General features: G+C 41.9%; 1 protein-coding gene across 1 annotated transcript in view; it reads left to right on the plus strand.

The window, feature by feature from the left end:
- The first annotated feature begins 19,852 nt into the window (after positions 1 to 19,852).
- The window catches only part of spag16 (sperm associated antigen 16), an 846,000-nt gene continuing 839,642 nt past the window's right edge, over positions 19,853 to 26,210 (plus strand). Inside the window, exon 1 of the mRNA XM_080198174.1 lies at positions 19,853 to 19,937. Coding sequence (XP_080054300.1) covers positions 19,898 to 19,937 — 40 coding nt within the window. The 5' untranslated portion in view covers positions 19,853 to 19,897. The remainder of the gene's footprint in view (positions 19,938 to 26,210) is intronic.

The following is a 26,210-nucleotide window of genomic DNA, read 5'->3' on the forward strand; positions in this document are numbered from 1 at the left end:
GTGGCAATGAATTCCATAGATTCACCACTCTCTAACTGAAGAAATTCCTCCTCATCTTGGTTTTAAAGAGTCGGTCTCTGCTCTCAGGGGCAGACCTGCAGAGACCTCTTTCAGGCAGAACCAGATAGATGGATCCAAAGGGAATAGAATGAGAATACTTAAATTTTTGTCCATGCAGATTTATCAGGGAAGATCATGCTCCTGCCCCCATATCACCACTTGCCCATAGTAAACTCATTTCCCTTGACATTGTTATCATGCTGAGAAGCTGGAATTACTTTGGAGTCTACCCAGTGCTCCACCTGCACCATAGGTTGTTGCGCAGCACCCAGTCCAGGCCCTCCAATCTCAAGCCCAGACAGCTTTAGTATTAGTGCACAATTGTCATCCATCATTGTGGATACCCATCTTTCCTGCATGGACCTTGCAGAGCCCTGTTAGAACTGCTAATGCTTCACATAATAGCCTCATTGTCTTCGGGTCCTTGACATAGTCCAGCACATGGGCCCATTCTACTCTCTCACCTCATGAACTAAGACCTCACTCCTTCAATGATGTCCAATGCATTTTGGTTACAAACCCTTTGAGCAAGGTTGATTGCCACCCTTGTTTGATAAGGAGACAAATGCCAAACCAATTTCCATAAGAGTACTAACAAAGACTGCACACACACACCTCTTAAGTCATATTCAAATCCCCCTTGCAGTTTTACTCTTCTCAGTCTAAGCTGCTGGAAGTGATAAGGTCATTGGCAGAGAGGAAGTGGAGCAGCAGGCACCTTAGAGTGTCCTGGAATGAAGCACCTGAAGTGCCTGGCTGGTACTCGCCCTCTCTGCTGGTGCCTGATGGCATTCCTTGAGGAGAAGGGGCAGCAGCTTCCAATGCTGTACTGCACCAATGACTAGAGCAGGTGCAAGTATGTATCTGGCAGTAATTGTGCCTTCTGCTGGACCTGGGCATCCATGCTGAAGACTACCCTTATCAAGAACACAGCCAAGTGCTCACATGCTAGAGACACATCAGACAGAATATAGACAGACAGTTCCAGCCTTCATTCCAGTTTATGCAGGGTCTCTGGCAACTCTGCCTGTCTCTGTCCCTTGGGCCTGAGTCCAGAGGCTTATCATCTGCATAGGGCTGAGCAGGGGCCTGGTCTCCAGCAGTCTCCAAATGTCAGAAACCTCAGCTGTCACTTCTTCTGTCAGCTGTGAATGTATCTGCAATGTGCTCACCAGATTGTGACACCGAACCTACTCTGGAACACAGATAGATTGGTGAATGAATCTGCGCTGGTTGAGGATGCATGTGAATACCTTGATGATCGTCTTCTGAAGCATCCTCCTCAGAAGTGGAGTTCATGATAGAACTGTTGTTAGCCTCCCCCTTTTTTTAAACTGGCACCTGAAATAGAGAAAAAAAGTGATTGCCTAAGCAGGTTCCTTAATTTTACCAACATGTTACTCTGTGGGCATAACTAACAACTGCAGATTGGAAGCATTCTCACTAGCCTCCTGGGAGTGTCCTATCTCCTCTGGTGCAGGCATAGTCCTGCTCTTCGCAGGCTATCTTGATGTCCTCCTCCTCATCTGGGGTGAGGACTTGAATGCCGCCTCCCATCTTGGCTCTCTTCTGCTTACTGTGACCATCTTGTTCTGCAGAAGGAGAAAGCAATTGATTGTCATCCCAATGCTGTATGGGCATTCAAGAGCATATATGCTCATGGCAGCTGCTAAGTCCTCCCCAGTAAGTGAACAAAAAGCAGGATATCCTGAAATTGGTAGAAGATTGAGAAGATGAAGTGGCATTTAGTGCGCATATCCTATCTGCTGGTATATTGAACTCCAAACTCCTCTCTGAGATCCTGGTTACACTCTGACACGTGCATTGCCTTATTTCCTTATCAGTGTCAGTTTGTAGCGTGTAGATAGTGCCACCACCATTGCAACCATCCCACACATTCAGTGAAAATTGCCCCAGTGGCCTAATTCTGCTCCTATATCTTAAGGTCTTAACTGTCACACTCATCTGTATTCAAAGCTGAATGCTGGGTGAAAATGGAATGCACTCAGGGGAAATGGTAACACACATTACAAAATAAATATTAAACTCATGTTCTCTAAGTACACAGTTTATATAAACTGATAGGCAAAATGTGGTCAGACACACCATACTCTGAAACCAATTAACAGATGCCACCTAATACATCTTCTGTCTATATCTGATCCCTGAACTCACTAAGACTTCCCTTTCCCAGACAACATCCAAATTAAATAATTCTAAACCAAATCCAGTTTACAGTTACCACACACTAAAGGACTGATGATCAAGTCTGGTAAATGTCTTTTCCTGGTCCAGCAAAGATATTTAAACTTTATGGATGTTTGCTGCAATGCTTTGGCTCCAAGACTTCGACTTAGATGCAATACTATAGCAGACTGGTTCTGGCATGAAATGTGGACTGGCCCCCTCTGCTTCTGAGGGGGGGTCCTGAATGGCTACTAGTTCTGCTTGTGGAACTTAACATTTTTATAGCAGCCATCAAGTAATCTGTTTCTACTACTAGAGCAATTCACACCTAATCTTAAACAACCTTAAATGCTTTCGTGCCTTTGGAATGCCCTGACCACTTTGAGGCTTGCCTGCCCTGGAAATGCTGGTTGTTACTATTGCTAGGTAGATTTCTATCTTTCAGGCCTTTTTAACTTCTTGTTGCTGTTGCTGGTACGCAAATCTCTGACAGCAACCTTGGGATTACTTCAGATGTCTGACTTCTTGCTAGCCAACTTCTCCAGGTCTGCACCTTGCAGCTCTATCCTTAGATGTGTGCCTTTCTCTCAGGTCCTGACTTCATCTTTTCCAAGTTTCTGTTCTTTATTCCTTTAATTTCCTAGAATGCTCATTCCCTGATTTCTTACTTTTCTTTTAGTTTCTGTGACGATTTCTGCATCCCTGTAGTGTCCTGTCTGCAACTGATAGTTTCTGTGAAGATGTCTTGCTTCTTGGGTTATCTGATTCTAGCTGAACTCTTAGCTGCTTCTGCTTTTTGGTGTGGGGAAAAATTCTGAAGAAGGTACAGGAACAAAAGGAACTCAGTGTACATGTACATATATCATTGAAGTTGGCAGGGCACATTGAGAATAGAAGTCAATAAAGCAGATGTGATCTTAAGCTTTATTAATAGGGGCATAGAGTGCAAGAGTAAGGAGGTCATGTTGAACTTTGTGTAAAACACTCACGAGGCCTCATCTGGCATACTGCATCCTGTTCTGGGCACCATACATGAGGAAGGATATAACGACATTGGAGAGAGTACCAAGGAGATAAAGAACTGTAGTATGAAAATAGAATTGAGACATTGGAACTATTTCTCTTGGAGAAGGGAAGGTTTGGAGGAAATTTGATAAGGGTATTGAAGATCCTGAGGGGTATGGACAGGATAAATAATGAGAAATTATTTCCACTTGAGTATTAAGAGGATATACACAGATTCCAGATCATTGACAAAAGGAGCAAAATTGATGTGAGGATTTTTCTTTTCACCTAGACGATGGTTAGAATCTGGAGCAAACTTCTTGAGAGGGTTGTGGAGGTAGGTTTGATAGAGAGAATTAAAAAGGGAATTGAATTGAGATTTAAAGCAAGAATGTGGAAGGTATGAGGATAAGGCAGGAGAGTGGGACTAAGTAGAATGCTCTGCAGAGAGCCAGTAAGCCAAAAGGCCTCTTTTTGCTTTGTAAAGATTCGTGAACCTGTAATTATCCCTCTTACTTTAAAAATAAGCTGTCAGTATAATCTAGTCATGTGCCCATTATCCTTCCTCGTCAAAGTTCTTCACTATATTGTTGCATCCTAAATACATGAAAAACGGCCAGGGTTTTCCAGCCCTGCCTATCGTCAAGATCTTCCAAACCCACTGAAAGTCAATTAACTTTTGGCTAGCCCACTGCATTCCATTATAGATTCTGCCACTGTGGGGCCAGAAAGTCCCAGCCTATGTCTTTTTTGATAATCCATCCTCGAACCTCCAAATAGATTTCTGTTCCTGTCTTATAAATAATCAGCTCTAAGCAAGTCTCAAATGTCATTCTCTTTGACTGTAGGCATTATCCTAGCTCCTTAGCCACCCTGCAGCCTTTGGGATGGTCGACAATACCCCATGTCATCCTAAGTTTGATTCAATTTAGATAATCAAACCAGCATTATCTTACAGTCTCCTCATTGCCTCTCACAGAGTCCCCGGTGGGTTAGGGTTGGATTTGTCCACCCCACTGTCAGCTAGTGGGTTTAATGGTACTGGTGCCATTTTTGAATACCAGTCCAGCAGAATCATATCTTTCTCCCTCTCTCTCTCTTCAGCTCAGTTGTCTTCAGGAGACTGCTAAAGATGTCATCCAGCCAGAAGCAAATGACAGCACCCTGTTTCAACCACCAGGCCCTTGAAGCATTTGATCTGAGGCGTCCAGTGCAGATGTATGTCCCCTAGCCACAAGATGGTTCCAAAAATTACCTGAATGTCATCTCTCTGGCCTGGGAGGCCATCGCCCAGGAGGACAATGTGACTGGTGACTGCACCATGCAGTGCAGGAAGTGGATGAATGATCTCATCTCATCTGCTCTTCTAGACAAAGTCTTCTCTCGCCTCCCTCCAGTATCTTGTCATCTGGTACTCAAATGGCTACTCTCTTTCTGGATCTCACACATCCACTATTGGGTGACACATATCAACAATCATTCTCTCATGGACACTTTTGCATTATCACTGTTTTCATTTATCATGTTGCTCACATTCCTTCCTTTGGCTCTTGCAGGGGCTCTCATCACATTGGGATTGTTTTTCATGCAACCTCTGCTCCATCCCATCTGATCATTCAGGCAAAGGTGGTAAGCGAGTCGAGATTGAGATCATTGCTCTCACCTTGACCTCCCTTCGGGTGCACTACCTCCTGGAGGAATCAGGTCGCAGTCCCCTGACACCCATTGTGAAGATGAGTGTCAGGTAGAGACCCCAGGGACTGCTTCCCAGCACATTCCAAGTATGTGCAGCTGCTCACAGTGCCCTCTGCCTATGCCCACATCCAATGTAGCAATACAGACTACTGAGAGCACATGTGTCCCTGAGCAGGGGGGCCCTTATCTGGCCAGGGTCTCCAGGGCTTGGCTACCAGAATCCACCCAAGGTCATCATATGTATCAGGATGCAGCAGTCTGCAGGCTGTCTCCACCTCTGCTGCAGATGCTGAGGCTGCCCTAAGTTGTGATGGCAGGATAGAAAAGTAAAAAAATGTTGTCACTTCTGGTTCAGGTGTATGCTGTCACTGTAAATAAATTGCAGTATTTAAAAACGTGAGTGCATTTGAATGTTCTCTGGTCAACTGAAGACGTGTAAATTTATACTTCAGAATCCTCTTATCTTGGAGGCTTAGCCATCATCCCACTTGTGTGACAGAATCCCACTCTGCAATGAATATTCATGTTATGTCAACCTCACTAACTAGTTTCCATACTCTTCTGTGTTGTCAGGGAGGAACGTTTATATCTTTATTTGAAATGTATGATGGAAAGGTTTGCAACTCTTCCGATGACATCAATGAGAGCAACTCATCAGCAATGATACTGCAGCAGCATCTGGAGTGTTAGTGCCCAATCTCAAGATGAGATTTTTGGATGAAATACCCAGATTGGTTCTCAGTTACAATAGTGTTTGCATCATTAGATGGTGTTGAAAGCAGCAAGCCACATCTCTCTCGCTGTTATTCCTCCTCAGTGGATTTTAAGTACATAGGGTGAGTGCATTAGCAGGACACTTCTGACCAATGTTAAGATCATATCCTAGCAAGTCATGAGGCTAGGCCACACAAGTGTGAGTGCAGGACTCATTCTGTCAACAATTGTTTGACCATCCCGAGATGACAGAAAATGGCTTCAATGACGGGGAAAGACGACCTTACTTCATTTTCTGTCAACAGTTAAAGTATCACAGGCCTGTCTCCCAGGTCTTCCTCCATGGCATCAGGGAGCTCATATTGTCCCTCAGCAGCTCCCTTGGCTTCCTGGACCTCTGTATCTTCATTTTTTAAAGTGCTCTCAGCCTGCTCCAGTTCACTCTCTAGCAAATCCTCACATTGTGTATAATCAGATTGCAAAAGGCACAACGCATTGTGATCATGTGGGAAACCCTCTCTGGTGTGTATTGCAGAGAGCCACCTGCATGGTCCAAGCATCTGAAGCACATCTTCAGAAATGTTGCAGTCAGCTTCAAAAGGGAGCATATGGAGCTGTGAGCAGCATTGTTCTACCTCTCTCCGGCACAAGTTTGAGAGCAACACACCAGAATCATCAGCCAGTGTTTACGTGGATAACCCTTATCTGCAGGGAACCATTCTTGTAGACGGTCTGGCCTCTCAAAATTCCCAGGTACATAGGAGTGACTGAGGACGTAGGAGTCATGGCAGTTCCAAGGATAGTAAAAAGTCTGACAACACCAGGTTTTAGTCCAACCTATTTATTTGATAATATACTCGCAAGCTTTCGAGGGGTTACCCTCTTCGTCAGGTGAATGGAGAGTTCTGGCCTCAGACAGAGCATATAAAGCACAGACAGTTTAGAGATTACTGATTAAAATGCGAATCCTTACACCTAACCTGCTGTTCATTCGCATTTTAATCAGTAATCTCTAAACTGTCTGTGCTTTATATGCTCTGTCTGAGGCCAGAACTCTCCATTCACCTGACGAAGAGGGTAACCCCTCGAAAGCTTGCGAGTATATTATCAAATAAATAGGTTGGACTAAAACCTGGTGTTGTCAGACTTTTTACTGTGTTTACGCCAGTCCAACGCCGGCATACCCACATCATGACTACTATCAGTTCCAAGGATACCATGGCATATGGCCAGGATGATTACACAACAATTGTGTATTGGATCTATATGGTTAATAAACATTAGAGGCTGCTGTCATGGAATATTATAGCCACATGGAAGCAGTCTACTGCACCCTGCACTCTTGAAAAGCCCGAGACAGCTGCAAAGCCAGTGAATCTTTGAGGCTGGCTATCTTCATCCAAAGCCACCCTGACAATGATGGGCTTTCCCTGTAAAGGGCATCAATGACTTCCTTTATGCATCAATGTGTTGCGGATTGAGAAATGCCGCACAAATCCCCTGTTGATTACTGGAAAGACCCACAGGCAAAGAAATTGAGCACTGCCATCGCCCTCAAAGACACTGGTCATGGGAAACCTCCAACCCCATGAGGTGTCAGGTCTTCAAGAACGAGGCATTTGTGATGTACAAACACAGGCATGCCTGGCATTACCTCTCACTCATGGAACCCTGGATCCATGAGTCCTGTTTCCATCTCTCTAAAATGAAACATTGAAGACAACAATAATTAATTGGTGCAGAAAGGGAATCTCTGATTAAGATACATAGGGGAAATGTGGGACCCACAGCTTTGGGAGCCTTGCTTGCTTTGCAGCTGATGCAGCCTTACCCCTGAGATGCAAGCACACATTAAGGTGAGAAACCATAAATGTATGAATTCCATAAATGTAACATCTGGAGCCCCCTGGGGGGTGATTACATGTGAATGAAATGATTGAACCAAAATAGCTCTGCACTGCAGTCCTTGAAGTGGCATACCAATGACCTTTCAGTTGCTTATTATCAATAAGTAGCAGCTGTTTGTCCAGTGATGTATGACTGCTCTTCATTGATGGAATACCAGATATATTGCAGCTGTGCCCCCTTCATTACTGCCTTCACTCTGAGGTGAAGATAGTGAGTTCTGTCTATCTCTTTAACAGTGCTGAAGGAAATGATTGGCTTTCAGTTGCAATAGGGTCTCTCTCATCTGTAACTTACCAGGATCTTGTCCACTGTAGCAGCACCAACAAGTTACTGTGCATCCCAAGAAGGGGCCTCATAGCCCAGCTCAGCAGTCCTCCCACAGTGCCTCCTACCACTCCCAGACAGTACCCATGTTAGTTTTGTTTTTGCTGAATATCATTGTTCTAGGAACCCAATGGTGCTGCTACACCTCTGCTTCATGATCAAGTTAGATGCTCCCTCCCTCACTATCTGTGTGTCTCCAATTTACCTTGAACCACACAATGCAAAAGTAAAACTACCTCCCTGTTATTCTCCAGCCTCCCTTAATAATATTGTTGTAGTGGACATAGTGGACACTCTGACATCTGACTATGTGATCCACATAGCCCCTGTCATGTGTGACTACTTTCTATTTTGCAACAGGAATCTCTGCATTCTGACTCCAGTCTGTAGGTCCTGGAGTGAAAACCAAAACCTTCACACAATTCCCATTGTAAATGAAAACAAAGGACAACAGTGACCCTCCAAAACAACACCACCCCAAATTTTGAAGTCTTTGCATGAACCATCCCTGATGTGCCATACAAATGAGCCCTACCCTCTCCCATTCCAGATGCACCCCCTTCCAGTAAACAATGTGATATTCCTTTGACACCCTTGTCAAAGTCCTTTTTCCCACCCTTTGGTCTTCCCTCTGCCTTCTATTGTTCATTATCCTCCTCCATCTCCTTGCCCCTCTGCCTTCCATTGTGCCTCCTTGCCCTTTCACCCCAGCTTATACAGCTTTCCTATTACCCCCCTTGTTCTTGTCCTTCCACCTGCCCTGACACAGTTCCCCATTGCTTCTCAGCCATATATTCACCTCACACCCCATCCCTGGTAGAACTCTGAGTCAGTAAAATTGTAGGCTGATAATGCCCTGCAGTACTGTGCTGTCTGTACAGATAATGGTGTCAGACACTCGAGATCCACAATCCTGGGTACAGTACTGATCAAAGGTGGTCAAAGCAGAGTCCTGAAGCACAATGCTGTCCTTACAATGTCGACAAGCAACTGGACGGTACGACTTGTGCTGCCTGAGCAGAATGGCATTCAACGCAACAGGAATGGTTCAGCACCATGGCAGGTAGGTTGTGTATGTTGCAACCTCCTCTAGGTCTCAAGCAAACTGAAGTTCACTTTGTGCACACCAGTCCTTCCAAGTGTTTTTGAGGCCAACATGATTTCCCTCTGGCATGATGCAAGATTGGAAGGTTTAAGGAGATTCTGGTGAGCAGCTGTCTTAATGAGCATTCACAAGACAAAAATTAATGCAAATTGCGTCACAACACCAGACAGTGGGATAACTGACCTGCCATTAACCTACTGTTGAGGGAATTGAATCTGTGCCTTGTCACCTCCAAATTTGACTATAGCAATAGTGTTCTGGCTGGTTCTCACCGTTCATTTTCAATTAAATTAAGTTCATCCAAAACTTTGCTGCCAAAATGATATCTGGCACTACGTTTTATTCACCCATTACCTTTTCCTGTTCACAAACAATGGCTGCTAATATCCCAATGTCTCAACATTTATAAGTCTTATCCCTGTCTTTAAATCTCTTCATGGCCTTTCACCCCTGCCCCTGTACAGTAACCTCCTCCAGTCCTACAAGTTTTGCTTTAAACTAGGGCCCACATTCTGCAATTTCCTCTCCAAACCACCACTTCCTCCCTTCTCTACCATTCTCTTTACAATCTTTCTTTTTGTTTAACGTTCTCCTTAAAATCCATTTTCATTCTCATTACTCTTTTTTCTTTTTGTTTATAGGCCTAATTAGTGGATTGCTTAATGATGGTCATCACCTTCAAACAATCAAATCACCAATCAGAACTTTTCAGGGTTTTAATCTATTACTCCATTCACCAGAAAAGACAGAACTCTCTTACAGGGCAGTGAATGTGTCCCTTTTTCTCAACATGGTTATAGAACCATGGTCTTTGAGGTCAATGGGCAGTTACTCCTCCTCCCCACCTGAGCCCTTCCCCCACCTATTCCTCACTTGTCACCAAGGAATGAAAGGCTGCCTCTAAGAGAGATAACTGTCATCATCCTAATGGGGCTAGCAGAAGGACCGGAGGATTTCTACTTTTGAAATAAATGGTAGATATTTGCTAAATATTTGAATAAATTTCAAAATTAAGAAAAACGTAATTGGATCAGTTGCAATTTCTGAGGTGAATTAATCTGATGTTGCTCTCATTTTTCACGATCCTTTAACAACATGAATTTTTAAAATATTACTTCTTGAGATAATGTGCTAACTTTCTACTGCACATATTTAAAAATTTTGTGGCTAATGTTGTGATGCAAATGAGCATTCGATTTGTTGAGCCCTGGAGGCTTAAGCTTGTCATACTGATGTTTCAGCTCTGTGTGGGAAGCTTTGTGTGAAAAGTCATAAATGAAGGACAGTGGGTTGTGGGCTTATCATAACATGTGTAAGTTTATCACACTGTCATGGGTGCGTAATCAAACCTGTAACAATGGGATGATAGATAAAAACTGTACTGAGGACTCAAATTAGTGTGGTAGATGCAGAGGATTAGCATGCTTTGTTATTTGTGCCTACTCTATCCTTCAAACCTAATACAACAGAGGAAAATGTACTGCCAACATATTATGTAATCTAGTCACTTGGTGAAAATTGAAAAAGGAATGTTTTAATTCAGTTACTTATGTTTGCTATTTTAAAAGCAACACCCATGCTTAAAATTATTACAAAATTAGAATTGTGTCATGTAGATTTTAAGTTAAATTACTGAACTTAACTGGGGAGTGACTGACTTCATTAGTAAGCGTGCAGAAAACTGCCAAAGAAGCATATCCATGTTTTTCCCAACAGGAAACCATGGATGAATAGGGATATCCACTGTTTGCTGAAGTCCAGGTCAGAGGCATTCAAGTCCCTGACTTATGTAAGAAATCCAGATTTAATCATAGAATCCCTACAGCGCAGGAGGCTGCCATTCAGCCCATCGAGCCTGTAACAACACCATCCCACCCAGGCCCTATCCTTGTAACTCCATGTATTTACCCTGCTGATTTACGCTGACACTAAGGGTAATTTACCATAATCAATCTAACCTGCACGTCTTTGGACTGTGGGAGAAAACCAGAGTACCCAGAGGAAACTAATGCAGACAGGGGAAGAACATGCAAACTCCCCGCAGACAGTCACCTGAGGCTGGAATTGAACCCAGGTCCCTTCTGCTGTGAGACAGCAGTGCTAACCACTGCTACTGTGCTGCCTGTATGATGTACAAAGATCTATCAAAGATGTCAAAAAATAGTATCAGACCAAGCTAGAGTCCCAGGCTAGCCACGCGAATCCCCACTGACAATGGCAAGGTCTGCAAGACATAACAGGCTACAAGATGAGGCATGTAGAATTGCTGGCACTAATGCACCCCTCCCCGATGAGCTCAACACATTCAATGTCTATTTTAGGGAAGAGGTCAGCGAGAGCAAGCCTTCCACTTGGAAGCCTCGTCAAAACCCGTATCTGAGGTCACCATCGCAGATGTCAGATCAGCCTTCTCATAATTCAACCTACGGAAAGTGACTGGCACAGATAGGATACCCGGATGAGCACTCAGATCCTGCACAGACCAGCTGGTGGGGGTATTTGCAGACAACTTTAACCATTCTACATCAATCTGAGGTCTCTATCTGCTTCAAGACACCTATCATCCCGGTGCCAAAGAAAAGCCAGGCCGCATGCCTTAATGACTATCGTCTGGTGGCTCTAACATCCACCATTATGAAGTGCTCGAAAGGTTAGCCATGGCATGAATCAATTCCGGCCTCCCAGATTTCCTGGGTCCACAACAGTTCGCCTATTGTCGCAACAGGTCCACAGCAGATGCCATCTCCCAGGCCCTACACTCAACCGTGGAACACCTGGATAACAAAGACACCTATGTCAGACTCCTGTTTATTGGCTGCAGTTTATCCTAAAAACTCATCTTCAAATTCCACAGTCTGGGACTCGGCTCCCCCCTCTGTGACTGGATCCTAACCCACAGACTGCAAAAGTAAGGATAAGCAACAACAACACCTCCATGGTCATTCTTAGCAGCCCCACAAGGCTGTGTTCCTCAGAGCCCTACTATACTCTTTTTATACACCTTTGGCTGTGTAGCTAAATTCCCCTCCAACTCAATTTTCAAGTTTGCTGATGACACCACCGTATTGGGTTGGATCTCAAATAATGATGAGATGGAGTACGGGAAAGAGATAGAGAATCTGGTGAAATGGTGTGACGTCAATAATCTCTCCCTCAATGTCAACAAAACGAAGGACATAGCCATCAACTTAAGGAAACATAGTGGAGGATGTGCCCCTGTTTACATCAATGGGGATGAAGTGGAAATGGTCGAGAGCTTCAAGTTTCTAGGTGTTCAGATCACCACCAACCTATCCTGGTCCCTCCACATCGACGTTATAGTTAAGAAAACCCACCAACATCTCTACTTTCTCAGTAGGTTAAGGAAATTTGGCATATCCCTACGACGCTCACCAATTTTTATAGATGCACCATAGAAAGCATTCTTTCTGGCTGTATCACAGCTTGGTATGGCTGCTGCTCTATTCAAGACCACAAGAAACTACAAAGGGTCGTAAACAAAACCCAGTCCATCAAGCAAACCAGCCTCCCATCCATTGATTCTGTCTACACTTTCCACTGCCTCGGAAAAGCATCCAGCTTAATTTAGGACACCATGCACACCATACTCTCTTCCACCTTCTTCCATTGGGGAAAAGATACAAAAGTCTGAGGACATGTACCAACCGACTCAAGAACAGCTTATGCCCTGCTGCCATCAGACTTTTGCAGGATCTACTTGGCACTAAGTTGATCTTTCTCTACACTCTAGCTGTAACTGTAACACTACATTCTGCACTCTCTCCTTTCCTTTTCTATGTACAGTTTGCTTTGTATGTATAGTACACAAGAAACAATACTTTTCACTGTATATTAGTACACATGACAATAATAAATCAGATCAAAGGATAAGTTGGGAAAGTTGAATTAATATAGAAATTCAGACATGATCATACTGGTGTTGATCAGAATATACAACTAAATAAATAAAAGAATCAAGCACCAATTTGCCCTTTCAAGTGGATGTAAGTATTCATATGACACTATTCCAAGGAGAACAAAGCAATCCTCCTACTGTCCTGACCAGCAGTTATCCCTCAGTCTAAAAATTGATGATTTTGCAGTGTACAAATTGTTGCCATGTTTCCTACATTAACTATACTTCAAATATACTTATGGATTGGCTAAAATGTGTGGGAGGTATCCTGAGGTTGATCAAGATACATTATATTGCAAATCTTTATTTTTCTTTCTATAACCACTGAAAATCTTGCCATTTCTTTCTTCCGATGAGGAATAATTCCATATTTCATCTTCCCTAACTTATCTTGTGGAGAATTTTGGGCACACACATGGAGTCAGCGTGTGTTCAATTTTGATCCTTTTTAATCCACTAATGTTCATTATGAGTGACTTATGAATCAAGTACCTTTTGAAAGTACATATAACTACTCATTCCCTTTACTACGTCATGTAAATTTTCAGTAAGTTTGTAAGCAATAATCTCTTACTGCTAAAACTATATTAGCTTTCAATTCTCATAATTGCTTTCACCAAAGATTTTCTTATTCATTCGTGAGACGTGAGCATTATGATCATTGCCCGTCCCTGATTGCCCTTGAGAAAGTGAATTGCCTTCTTGAATTGCTGCAGTCCATGTGGTGTAAGTACAAGACAGAGTTCCAGGAATTTGACCCAGCGACAATGAAATAACAGCAATATATTTCCAAGTCATGATGGTTTGTTACTTGGAGGGGAACATGCAGGTGGTGCTGTTCCCATGAGTCTTCTGCTCCTATCTTTTAATTGGATAGAAGTCATGGATTTGGAAAGTGCTGTCAAAGGAGCCTTGATGAGTTGTTGTACTGCATTCTTTAGGTGTGACATACTGTTATCCCTAGGTGCTGCTGATAGAGGGAGTGAACGTTCAGACTGATTTGTTGTGGATTGTGTCTTGCTTCTCGCTTCTTGAATGATGTTGGGATTTCACTCGTCTGGGCAGGTGGAAATATTCCATCAAATTCCTGAGCTGTGCCTTTGTAGTAGTGGACAACCTTTAGGGAGTCGAGACTTGAATTATTCGCTGCAGAAATACAAGCACCTGACTCGCTTTGTAGCTGATCTAGTGAAGCTTCTGGTCAATGGTAGCATCCAGGATGTTGATGATGGAAGATTCACCAGTTGTCACACAGTTACACGCTAAAGAGCAATGGTTAGATTCTCCCTTTTGGAGATAGACATTGCCTATCTAGTGTGGTGTGAATGTTACTTGTCAGTTATCAGCCCAAGCCTGAATATCATCCAGGTTTTGTTGCAGATGGGAACAGATTGTTTCATTATCTGAAGAGTTGGGAATGGAATTGAATGCTGTGCAATTGTTTGCCAACATCCCCACTTCTGAATCTCCAATAAAGAGATGGTGTTTGATAGTGTTTGGTTCAGGTTAGGAAATGTTCAGAAGGTGACTGGCCTAAAATCAGAATTCCTACAGTGCAGAAGAAGGCCATCCATTGAGTCTGCACCAACTCTTTGACAAAGCATCCCACCCTGGGCAATCCCTAAGCCCTATCCCTGTAACCTCACACATTTACCAAGACTAATCCACTTAACCTACATATCTTGGGACTGTGGGAGGAAACTGAAACACCTGGGTGAAATGCACGCAGACATGAGGAGAACATGCAAACTTCACACAATCACCCAAAGCTGGAATCAAACCTAGATCCCTGATGTTGTGAGGAAGCAATGCTTGCCACTGTGTTGTCCTAACATGTTCCTCTAACAAAGACAACCATCTTCCTTTGTCATGATTCACTAGCAGAGCGTATTCCCACTGACTACAATTTTACCAGACACCATTACTGGTCAAATGTTGCCTTGATGTGAAAGGTAGTCACTCTCACTTTATAAATCATTTCTGATTCTACTTTCAAAAAAATTGAGTAGTGCTAAACTTTAATTGCACCATAAATACAGCCCTGTACAAATATTATGGCTATTGGTGGCTAGAAATAATACATTTCAACTCATTTCATTTTCTTGCAGGAAATACTGAATTCACATCAAATTAATTTTTCACACTGTAATTATTATTAGAAATTAAATGAGCCTGGGATCAGTTAGTAATAATCAGGATATTTAATTACTTAGTTTAATTCCCTGCCTAAATTATCAGTGACATAGTATATCGTTGTGCATTTTCACTGAGTATGTTTTCTTTTTTGCATAGTATTTCTACTACTAAGGAAATTGATAGGAAAGCATAGAAGTTGAAAGGCCAGGTTACTTCCTTTGAGAGGCTCCACAAGATGTAGGCTTTCAAAGACATTAATTATTTAATCAACTGTAAAAATTGCCCAACGGTAACCAGGAATATCATCTTCATTCCACATCAGCTGAATGTTTTCTAAAAATTAGATTACTTCGATTAAAGAAGCTTTTGATATTTTTATTTATTATTGGGGATAATCTAGGGTGGGATGCTTTTTCAATGAGTTGGTGCAGACTCAATGAAAAGTATTGCATCTTGCATGCTATACAAAGCATACCCGTTCACAGAGAAGGAAAGGAGAGTACAGAATGTTGTTACAGAAATAGTTAGGGTGTAGAGAAATATGTCACCATTTAAAATTAGAAAGCAGTTTTGCTCTCCAGTGCTAGGTAGGTCCATTCAAAAATCTGATGGCAGCAAGGAAGAAGCTGTTCTTGAATTGGTTGGTACGTAACCTCAGACTTTTATATCTTTTTCCTGGCAGAAGAAGGTGGAAAAGAGTATGTATGGGGTGTGTGGGGTCCTTAATTATGCTGGCTGCTTTTCCACAGGAAGTGTAGACAGAGTCAATGGATGGGAGGCTGCTTTGCAAGATGGACTGGGCTTCATTCATGACTCTTTGTAGTTCCTTGCAGTCTTGGGCAGAGGAATTCTCACAAATAATTGTCACTCAGGCAATTAATACTATTTCTAACCAGATAAATTGTCCAGTACAATGGTTTTTTTGAAGAGTTCACCTGTAACATACTCACTGTTTTTGCTGAGAATCTGCTCCACATGAACACTACTGCGTGGGAAAATTGTTGTCAACTCCAGAATAATTTGAGGCAGATTATTTACAAATTGCATACACTACTTCTCTTACATGAATCCATATTGATTGCGATCATTACACTGACTGGATTTTGTTCCCCTTTGCTCTATTAAGTTCAATTCAGAGTCTGTTTTTGTAACTTTCTGAAGTATCTAAATCATCTTTATTGCCTTAATTTGCCTTTATTAACCTTAATTTGAGGTTTTCTAAACATTGATTATTAATTGAAAATTTAGTCACCAATACCTCACACAACATTTTAAATGGGACCTCAAATGTTAGAATAATTTATTTTTAATTATAATCAAATTTCCTCCAAATGTATAACATTATGAATTTGCTTTGTTGGTAAGAGCTTACACTGACAGAAAACATAATGGAAGCTTAATATTCCTCTTTCAATCTTGGTTACAGAACAACCTTCATTATGTGGACATGTTTCATTACAAGTATAAATTTGAGAACAATTGCTCTTACAATAGTGATTTTGAGAGTGCAAGGAATCTAGCCCACAGTCTGTGATCTGTCATTACCACTTTGCAGACTTCTCACTTGATTATTATTTCCTTCAGTTTATTACCTGTTACCCATCCAGTGCAGCTCACAGGTATGCAATGTACAATGTTGATTGACTTTTCATTAGTTGGTTTGTTTTTTTTTGTACAGATATTTGGGGGTCAAAGGGAACATATGGGTCAAAGTTCAGCAAGCGCACAATAGCTGCACCTACCTGCGCCATACTGAATTGGTTGATGGAATATCTTATATCGGTAGTCATAAGTTGAAGTGGTAACTTAGGGCCATTGGATACCAAGTGCTAAGTCTCCCAGATCATGAACCCCTGACCAATTAATGGGTCTCTAATATTGGCATCACACTTGGCTGAAAAAACACAGTATGAAATGTGCATTTTTTAGTGGAGGTGGCCTCATAATGGGGCAGACTCAGACATAACCAATGATGGAGTCTCAGTGAGAAAACTAATATGGTGTGATGGGCCTTGTCTTATGATACAAATAGACAAGTGGAGCTAATAAAATGGAGGGAAATAGTTTTAGTGCCACTAACTCAGGCTTGTCACTGCAATGAAAAAATGGAAAGGCATTTATTACCATGTTGTCATCAGTGACAGCTTTGACAATGCTCCTGCACTGTTCCAAGCCCTGCTTTATCATACTGGATCTGAATCTGCCTAATAAACTTTGTTTCCTTGTACAATATCTATTACCTTACAAAATACTCACATCTGAATAGATCCTCCCTACGTTTGACAATACTTCCACCAGTATTATTTTAAATATAAATTTTAAAATTGGCATCAGGAAAAAAAATTAAACATTTCACAAACATAACAAGTAATTGTCCTTTCATCATTTCCATCGGTTTAATAATATCCTTTAGTTGTTTAGTATTAATTGTAATTGCAATCTATGTAGTCATTATTGAAACAGGAGCAAGTTCCTTTAACTTTTTGAATGTATAATTTGCTATTTGGTTAAAAAATGTTTCAAAAACCACTTCCACCTCGATAGTCCATTACATAGACCGAGGTTTGACATTTAAAAACATACAGTAACAGAATACTAATTGCGATCATTAACTGGATACATGAAAAGTTTTAACCACTCCGCTTCAGACGCCCACGCAATTAATCAATGGGGTGCATCGAAGAATGGGGATAGCTCAGTGTTACAATATCTTGAGAGAAATAAAGTGCAGCGTCGAGTTCACGGTAAATGTTGAACATTATTGCTATCAGTTACCTAATCTACACATCGAAAGACAGGAAACTTGTAGGTGGAAAAAACCTTCAAACTTCATGAGGAGAAGTGAGGTTCCTATTGGTCAAAGCTTCATATCATTATTGTGTAATTCAACTTAGACGGGCCAGTTGTTGGATTTTATTTACTATTAAAGGCAGATAAAGTAATTCAATATTCGCCATGAAAAACCGTCAGATACCAAATCCTGTACCCAAAAGTAATTTTCTGGCAATCATTAAGTATTGGCAAACGCCTGTCAGGCGGCTTGCGACTATGAGTCATTCTTTGATCGGGGATTCAGATAACATTAAAAGCGGTCAAATGTGCTTGCTGGAATAGGCGAGAAATAGTCCATGCAGAGTCCGCTTAACCTTTATAGAAAATCTCTATTTATTTTGAAATATATTACATACATGTCTATGTGAAATATCACACCAGTTTTATATTTGAACTTAAATACGTACGATTGTTCAGTTACATTTTAAGAAAATTTCATCTTGATAAAACAATGTACAAGTTAGAATTTTAGATTGCAACCTTGTAGATGTTATCGAAAACAACTTTTTTAAAAATGAAAATAAATAATGAACCAAATGAAGTTACAGTGGGATCATTCCTTTTATTTCAGTTACCGGCTAAACGTTAGTGTGTGCAAAGCCAGCAGAGAACACTGCCCCATTGTGGATTGCCGAGGGCAGTAATACTTTTGTGAGGTTAAATCCAACCTGTGGTTTGAAACTACATACACTACACAATATCTATTTTTAATCCCCCGCTGACTAAAATTGATAATCATAATACCAGGAGCGATTTGAACATTAGCAATCCAGTTTCGAGAGGCTGCACGTTTTGGCGTGAGGGTCCAGAATCAAGGAGGGAAAATACGAAAAAGGGTCGCAAAGTGCAGCCTTCTTCGGATGGTCATGTTTCCACACACTTTTACAGAATGGGCCGGGTTTACATAACAAAGGGGAAACTGGAAAGAGGGCTGAGCGGCATACGATTACACTCAGAGTGTTTCATAGCAATCAATCGCAGAATTGGGTGTGCTGATGGGGATCTTCTCAGCTGTGAGGACCAATGTCTCATCTTGTCAGCTTAGATCTTATTTGTCCCATATATGGGGACCAATGTCTCATCTTGTCAGCTTGGATCTTATCTGTCCCATATGTGGGGGCCATGAATTGGGTTCAATTCCAATTGGGTTTTTTGGTTGGAATAATCTGAAAAGTGTTGTTTTTAAATTAAAAAAAACACACGAAAAAGCATGTTTGGATATTGACTTTAAAATGCGGATGGCTCTGCTTTCCCTAACTTTTATCGGCTGTCTTTATATCAATAACGACAGCCATGGGGGGAGTGACTAAACGGCACTGAATATCTTTCATTTGAATGTAAACAAAGCGCGGTCCGTCTGATTGTCTGTGAATAAAGGCAATCTGGTGTCTCCCTTTAAACTCCTATTCGGAGAGACGGGATGTGAATGGATGAACCCTGTACCACACACAGTATCTCAAGGCCGAATCACTCGATCATAAAACCGAAAGGGTTAAACAAAAAAAAACAAAACACTGACAGACAAACCAGTTTCTTACCTTCCTGAATCTAAAGTTGCATCGCCTCGGCGAATGTCATTAATCCACGCCCTTAATGCGCGACAGGCCACCACTGCCTTTAATTTTTGTTTTTTAAGATAAAATAACATCTCAATCCTTTATTAAAGCCATTTTCTTCTCTCTCTCTGTCAGCATTTAAAAAGACGGGGTTTGACTGGACATGTCAAAATAAATAAACGCGTTCAATATAAATTATCCATTTTACACCGAGAATTTTGCTTTCTTTCCCCCAAACTTCGGTTTACCAAAGGCTGATTTTTTTTAAAGATGTAAGGAATGAATCCCCTGGGGGGGAGGGAGGGGGGCGCGAGGCTGGAGGGAGGGGCTGGAGGAGCACGGGGTTTCCATGGCAACTGGACGCCCACTGCCAGCCAACTCTCGCGACAGGATCCGCGAGAGCGGCCGGTTGGCGTCAATGGCAACGGGCACGCGAGCAATCGGCGAGCCACAACAATCATGTCGGATGAACAGGAGGATGGTGCCTTCTATCTGCAGCGTATCCTTTCAAACGGACTCTGTCTGTCTGACTAGTGCGGGAAGATAAAGTGAGGAGGAGGATTTTTATGTCTTATGTGAAAAACACGTCACCCCAGTACTTTCCCCTCCACCCCAGTACTCTCCTCGCTTTGAAGCGACAGTAGTCAACGTGATGCTCTCTCACCTCCTGTCTTCCGCCCCCACCCACCTCGTAGTCAGTGTGAAATATCGCCACGCTCTCGCTGGGGAGGGGAGGGGGACACGCGCTTTTGTCAATCCTTCGCCCTTGCACTGCAGTCAGCTGACCGCGTCTCGTGCGTTCTGAAACGGTTTGCTGCCTGTTGTTCGAATGCCGAGCCGTTAGGAATTGTGCGGCGGGGGAGGGGTTTAACTTTTGCTCCTGCCCTCCATTCACATGTTTGTTGTCCATACTATTGTCATTAGTCCCCATTCACCATCACCCACCAACCACATGCAGGACTCCACCCGAGATGACCGGTCACAATTTCATACCTTCATTAACTATATCATTAAACCTTTGGTCTGGATTGGGTTGATTTGATTTATTATTGTCACGTGCATTGGGATGTAGTGTAAAATATTGTTTCTTGTGCGCTAGACAGACAAAACATGCCGCTCATACAGCACACAGAGAAAGGATGAAAAGTGTAGTGTAGTGCTGCAGTTACAGATAAGTAAAGAGAAAGATCAGCTTAATATAGGGTAGGTCCATTCAAAAGTCTGATAGCAAGGAAGAAGTGGTTCTTGAGTCGGTTTGTATGTGTTTTCAGACCTTTGTATCTTTTTCCTGGTGGAAGAAGTGAAAGAGAGTAAGTATGTCAGGGGTGCAGAGTCCTTGATTATGCTGGCTGCTTTTCTGAGGCAGCGGGAATTGTAGACTGTCGGTGGATTGGAGGCTGGTTTGCATGATGCACTGGGCTACATTCACAACACTTTGTAGTTTCTTGTGGTCTTTGTCAGAGCAGGTGCCATACCAAGTTGTTATGCATCTGGAAAGAATATTTTCTATGATGCATCTGTAAAAACTAGTGAGAATCGTAGCAGACATGCCAAATTTCCTTCGCCTCCTGAGAAAGCTGAGGCATTAATGGACTTTCTTAGAATCATAGAACCCTACAGTGCAGAAAGAGGCCCTTCGGCCCATCAAGTCTGCACCGAACACAATCCCACCCAGGCCCTACCCCCATATCTCTACATGTTATACCCACTAATCCTTCTAACCTATGCATCCCTGGACACTAAGGGGCAATTTCTTAGCATAGCCAATCAACCTAACCTGCACATCTTTGAACATCTTTATAATTTTATAATAACTTTAATTTTAATAACTTTAATTTTATAATAACTTTATAACCTGCACACCTTTGCATATTTTAATAATTTCTTAACTATAGTGTTGACGTGGAGGGACCAGGACAGGTTGTTGGTAATCTGAGCACCAAAAAACTTGAAGTTCTCGACCATTTCCTCTTCGTCACACATGGTTGAGTTGACTACACTTAGGTTGTGATAGGCATTGTAGAATTTGGGCAATTTCAGCTGGAGCTATTGAGCCCATGGCCCCTAAGCGGCAGTTGGGGTCATTTGCCTTACATAAGAGGCTGAGAGGGAATTTGACTGAGGTGCAGTTCATGAGAGTAGACAGAGAAAGTGTTATCAATGGAGTGGAAGGGTTAAGAACCAGAAATCAGTTCCAGAGTGATTGGCAAAAGTAACAAAGGCAAAATGAGGAAAAACTTTTTAACCAGTGAATTATTATTTGTAATGCATTGATTGCAAAGGTGGTGGTGGCAGGTTAAGTTGTGATTTTTCTAAAGAGATTGGATAGACACTCCAAGGGAAAACATTTGCTAGACTAAAGGCAAAGGGCAAGGGAGTGGGACCAGTTAAATTGCCCTTACAGAAAGCTGGCATCGACTCAGATGGCCTTCTGTATTGTAACCATTTTAGAAATTTGGAAGGATGGAGGTGAATGTCCCTTCAATTTCATGTTTGTGTGCATGTTGGCTAGTAGGAAAATAAATGATCACTAATGCCTCACTATTAACAATAATGATGTTAAGTTAATGTGTCCACAAGAGCATAAAAACTAGGAGCAGTAGTACTGACTGGGGGAAGATTGTATCTACAGTGGGGGAGGGGCATTCAGTGAGAATGGGGGTTGCCTTGACGACAGCAAATATAGGAGGGGGTCTATTCACCCTGACGCATGATGGACTGGGCTACGTTCACAACACTTTGTAGTTTCTTGTGGATTTGGTCAGAGCAGGTGCCATACCAAGCTGTTATGCCTCCGGAAAGAATATTTTCTATGATGCATCTGTAAAAATTAGTGAAAATCGTAGCAGACGTGCTACACCCTGGGGTTGGGTTGGGTGGGGGAAATGGCAGCCCAACCCTAATCTCTGGCTAGGCTCGCTGTTTCTCAAGCCCCATCCTACCAGAATGATGGCAAAAAACAGGTCACTCTATGTTTTTTTTGACAAAGTTTCAGAAGATCTGGATTGAAAATCTGGCTATATTTCGGGGGAGAAACATGCCGGTTTTCAGTCAGAACCTGACACTTCACCATTTTTTTAAAAAACTCTAACTATCATGTTCACTCTCAATGCCTCACTGCCAATGAAATGCAATTCTGTTCTATTTCATATTTAATGAAATACATCTTAGCCCTATTAATTTCTCTTTAGTGTCATCCTTGAGCTCTTAATCCTCTCCATGGCAGTGCAGTTGAAGCTGGATTGTCAAAATATGACTTCTCAAAACAAAAAATCAACAATGCAATTATCAAGCAGTTGGATAGAGTTTGACAATGCAACAATATGTCATAGATTCAACTCCACTTACGTTATCTACAATTATTGACTTTTTAAATAGGTGTTTTCTGCATGTTTAGCTATTGGAAATTGGTATTCTTGGTTGCACTGTACAAACTTTGCCCACTACAGAGCTTTTCTTGATTTCATTGCACAAAAAACCATGGTGAAAGACTCTTCCTAATTAATGGTGTACTAAGGTATCCTTATGGAATTTTCCACAATAGAGGGGAAAACAAACCTATCCCATCTATTTAGTTCATGTGTGAGGTCTATTCCTGCTTCTAGTTTCTGTATTTCTACCACTTAATTAGATCATGGCTAATCTGTAGTTTAATATAATTTACCCCCTTTGGTTTCATATTGCTTAACACTTGATACTTAATACTTGATGGAGTTTAGAAGGATGAGGGGATCTCATTGAAACTTGTGAAATATTGAAAGGCCTGGATAAAGTGAATGTGGGGAAGATGTTTGCATTAGTAGGAGAGACTAGGATCTGAGGGCATAGCCTCACAGTAAAGAGATTTTACTTCAGAACGGAGGTGAGGAATTTCTTCAGCCAGTGGGTGGTGAATCTATGGAATTCATTGCCACAGAAGACCACAGAGGCCGGGTCGTTGAGTATATTTAAGCCAGAGATAAATCCTTGATTGGTAAGGGGATCAAAGGTTACAGGGAAAAGGTGGTCAAATGGTGTTGAGATACTTATCAGCCATGATTGAGTGACACAGCAGACTCGATGGCCTTATTCTACTTATATCTTACGATTTTATGGTCTAATACCGTTGCTCAACAAAAATCTATCAATCTCACTTTTGAATTTTTCATTGGACCCCCTCACAACTTTGAGTGAGATATTTCCAGAATTACACACCCTTTTGTGCAGAGAAGTGTTCTTTGACATCAGCCCTAAATAACTCAAGTATAATTTTAATGTTGTGCCCTCTCTATGCTGGACTTTTCCACCGGAGGAAATAGTTTCTAAGAATCCATCAGTTCCTTTAATTATCTTAAATACTTTTTCATAGAAACATTGACCAACATTTTTCTCATAAAATCTCTACAGTACAGAAAAAGACTATTTGAGTCTGCACAGTCTCTCCGACAGAGCATTCAGTCCCCGTCCTATCCCTGTAACCTTATGTATTTACTCCATTAATCTCCCTAACCTAATCATCTTGGGACACCAAGGCATAATTCAGCATGGCCGATCCACCTTACCTGCATATCTTAGAACTATAGGAGGAAACCCATGCAGACACTGGGAGAATGTGAAAACTCCACACAGACAGTCACCCAAGGCCAGAACTGAATCCAGGTGCCTTGTTCTGTGAGGCAGCAGTGCTAAGTACTTCGATACTGTGCCATCCACTTCAATCAGATCATCTGTAATTTTCTACAATTGAGGTAATGTAAGCTTGGTCCATACAATATTTTCTCATAATTTGATCCTTTAACTTTCTGGTGAATCTGCTGTTTTCTATCATAAGCAAATATACTAGTCCTGAGATGTGGCACACAGAACTGAATGCAGTGTTCCAGAATCATGTTGAGCCCCAGTTGCTGATCGATTGGAAAATAACCTGTTATGATTATTAATTGGGAAGAGGTCAATGGTTGTATGGGTTGTTTGAATGAAAGTAAGTTATGTTACACTTTTTGTGATTAAAGCTCAGAGCTGCTTCGTTGTAGCTGCTGTAATTACTCTGATGAGGAATGGGATGAATGGCGTTTGATGGTACACAGTGGAGACTTGGGTGATGTTGGGTGGGGAAGGAGAGAGATGGTTGCAGGATCTGTATGTCCCACCTGGAAAAGATGGAGTGTAAGAACTGTGTTTTTGTGCCCTACCTCTCGACTTTCTAAGACATTTTGTCATCAGAGCTGTTCGTGATGGTGAATAGCTCATCAGAAGTGACCCACTTTTTTTTTAAACCATTGGATGATCTGCAAAGGATAGCTCAGCCACTGCTTGGAAAGCTAGGTCCACTGGAATTGATATCTGCATGGAGATAATGCTGAAATTCAGGGACAGCAATAAAAAGACAGAACTTCTGCCTTTGCTGGATGCAGTGAAATCCACAAAAAAATCCTACACATTACTCATTAACCATTACTCATATTCAAAAGCAGGTATTCACCAGGATGTCAAACAGAAAAGCTACTTGTTCAAAGCAAGTGGCCTTATTGATTGTCCAACCCCATAGACACCTGCAGAACGAAAGTACTACAATGTGGTGTGTGCCATTGTAGAGCAAACAGAAGAGATCTGGATTAGGTAATTTTGGCACCTTTACTGTTGGATGTTTGTAGGATTGGAGGAGACTTTAGAATATATACCACCTAAGAATCCATCTGTTTCACAAATGTCCATTAGGGAAGAAAATCTGGCACCCTTACCTGGTCTGGCCTACATGTGACACCAGAGCCACAGCAATGTGGTTGACTCTTAACTGCCCTCAGGCAATTAGGGATGGGCAATAAATGCTGGGCCAGCCAGCGACACCCGTGTCTCTCAAATGAATAAAAGTAGTACAGCATGAACATAGTCTGCGATACAACCTTGCTATTATTGAAGGCTCCACGATGACATCTTCCAGGGAAGTACTTGTGATGCAGCTGTGGGTTAACAGGATTCCAACTGTCAGAGGCAGCATATGCATTGGAGATAAAAATCAATTTCATTTCACTTAAGTGGATCCCACAGGCAGACATGAAGCAAGCACATAATAGGAATAATCTTATCAACTTGACGCTGGCAGGAAATATATCATCTGCCAAAATGCTGATCATCTTCTTTTTCATGTTGCTTCACCAACGGTTCGGAACAATTACATTTCCTGTTGCTCGCAGTGATTAATCAGAAGAATATGGAAAAAGGAGACAACGTAGATGGTGAATTCCGAAATATACTGCTATATATTGAGTTTCAGATTATGCATAGAATGCTTTTATTATGGCAGCCCCTAGTGATGGATTATCAGGCTCTGGAATTCAACCTATCATTGGGTAGCGACCCCTGTGTTCCAGTGTTCAAGGATGTATTGGGACATTAGGAATAGTCATGAGTCTAAACTCCTGTCTCTTTGGTGCCCTACATTTGGATACTGATTTACCTAAGGACAGAAGAATGAATAAGATTTTTTTAGGAACAACAGAAGGTCAGTATGTCCAACAAGTATTTCATGGATCAGCTCCTCAGCTGCATTTCCAGTTACCATAACCTATTTTGTATTACTGCAAAACAATATAAACCTTAGATCCTATGTGCATCTCAAGAATGCTCGTTAAAACAGCAGACCACTGGAACTATGGACCTTCATGAGTCACTATTTGCATCTGGGTTTGAAGGGATACAAAGATCTCCTTAAGCCCCCTCAGCCCCGGTTGCACACACCAACTATCTGGACAGCACTGTGGTGTGGGACTAATGCAACCACTGCAGCAAAGGC

The sequence above is a fragment of the Carcharhinus amblyrhynchos genome, chromosome 11, assembly GCF_965287045.1.
Source record: "Carcharhinus amblyrhynchos chromosome 11, sCarAmb.v2.hapA, whole genome shotgun sequence".
Lineage (NCBI taxonomy): Eukaryota > Metazoa > Chordata > Chondrichthyes > Carcharhiniformes > Carcharhinidae > Carcharhinus > Carcharhinus amblyrhynchos.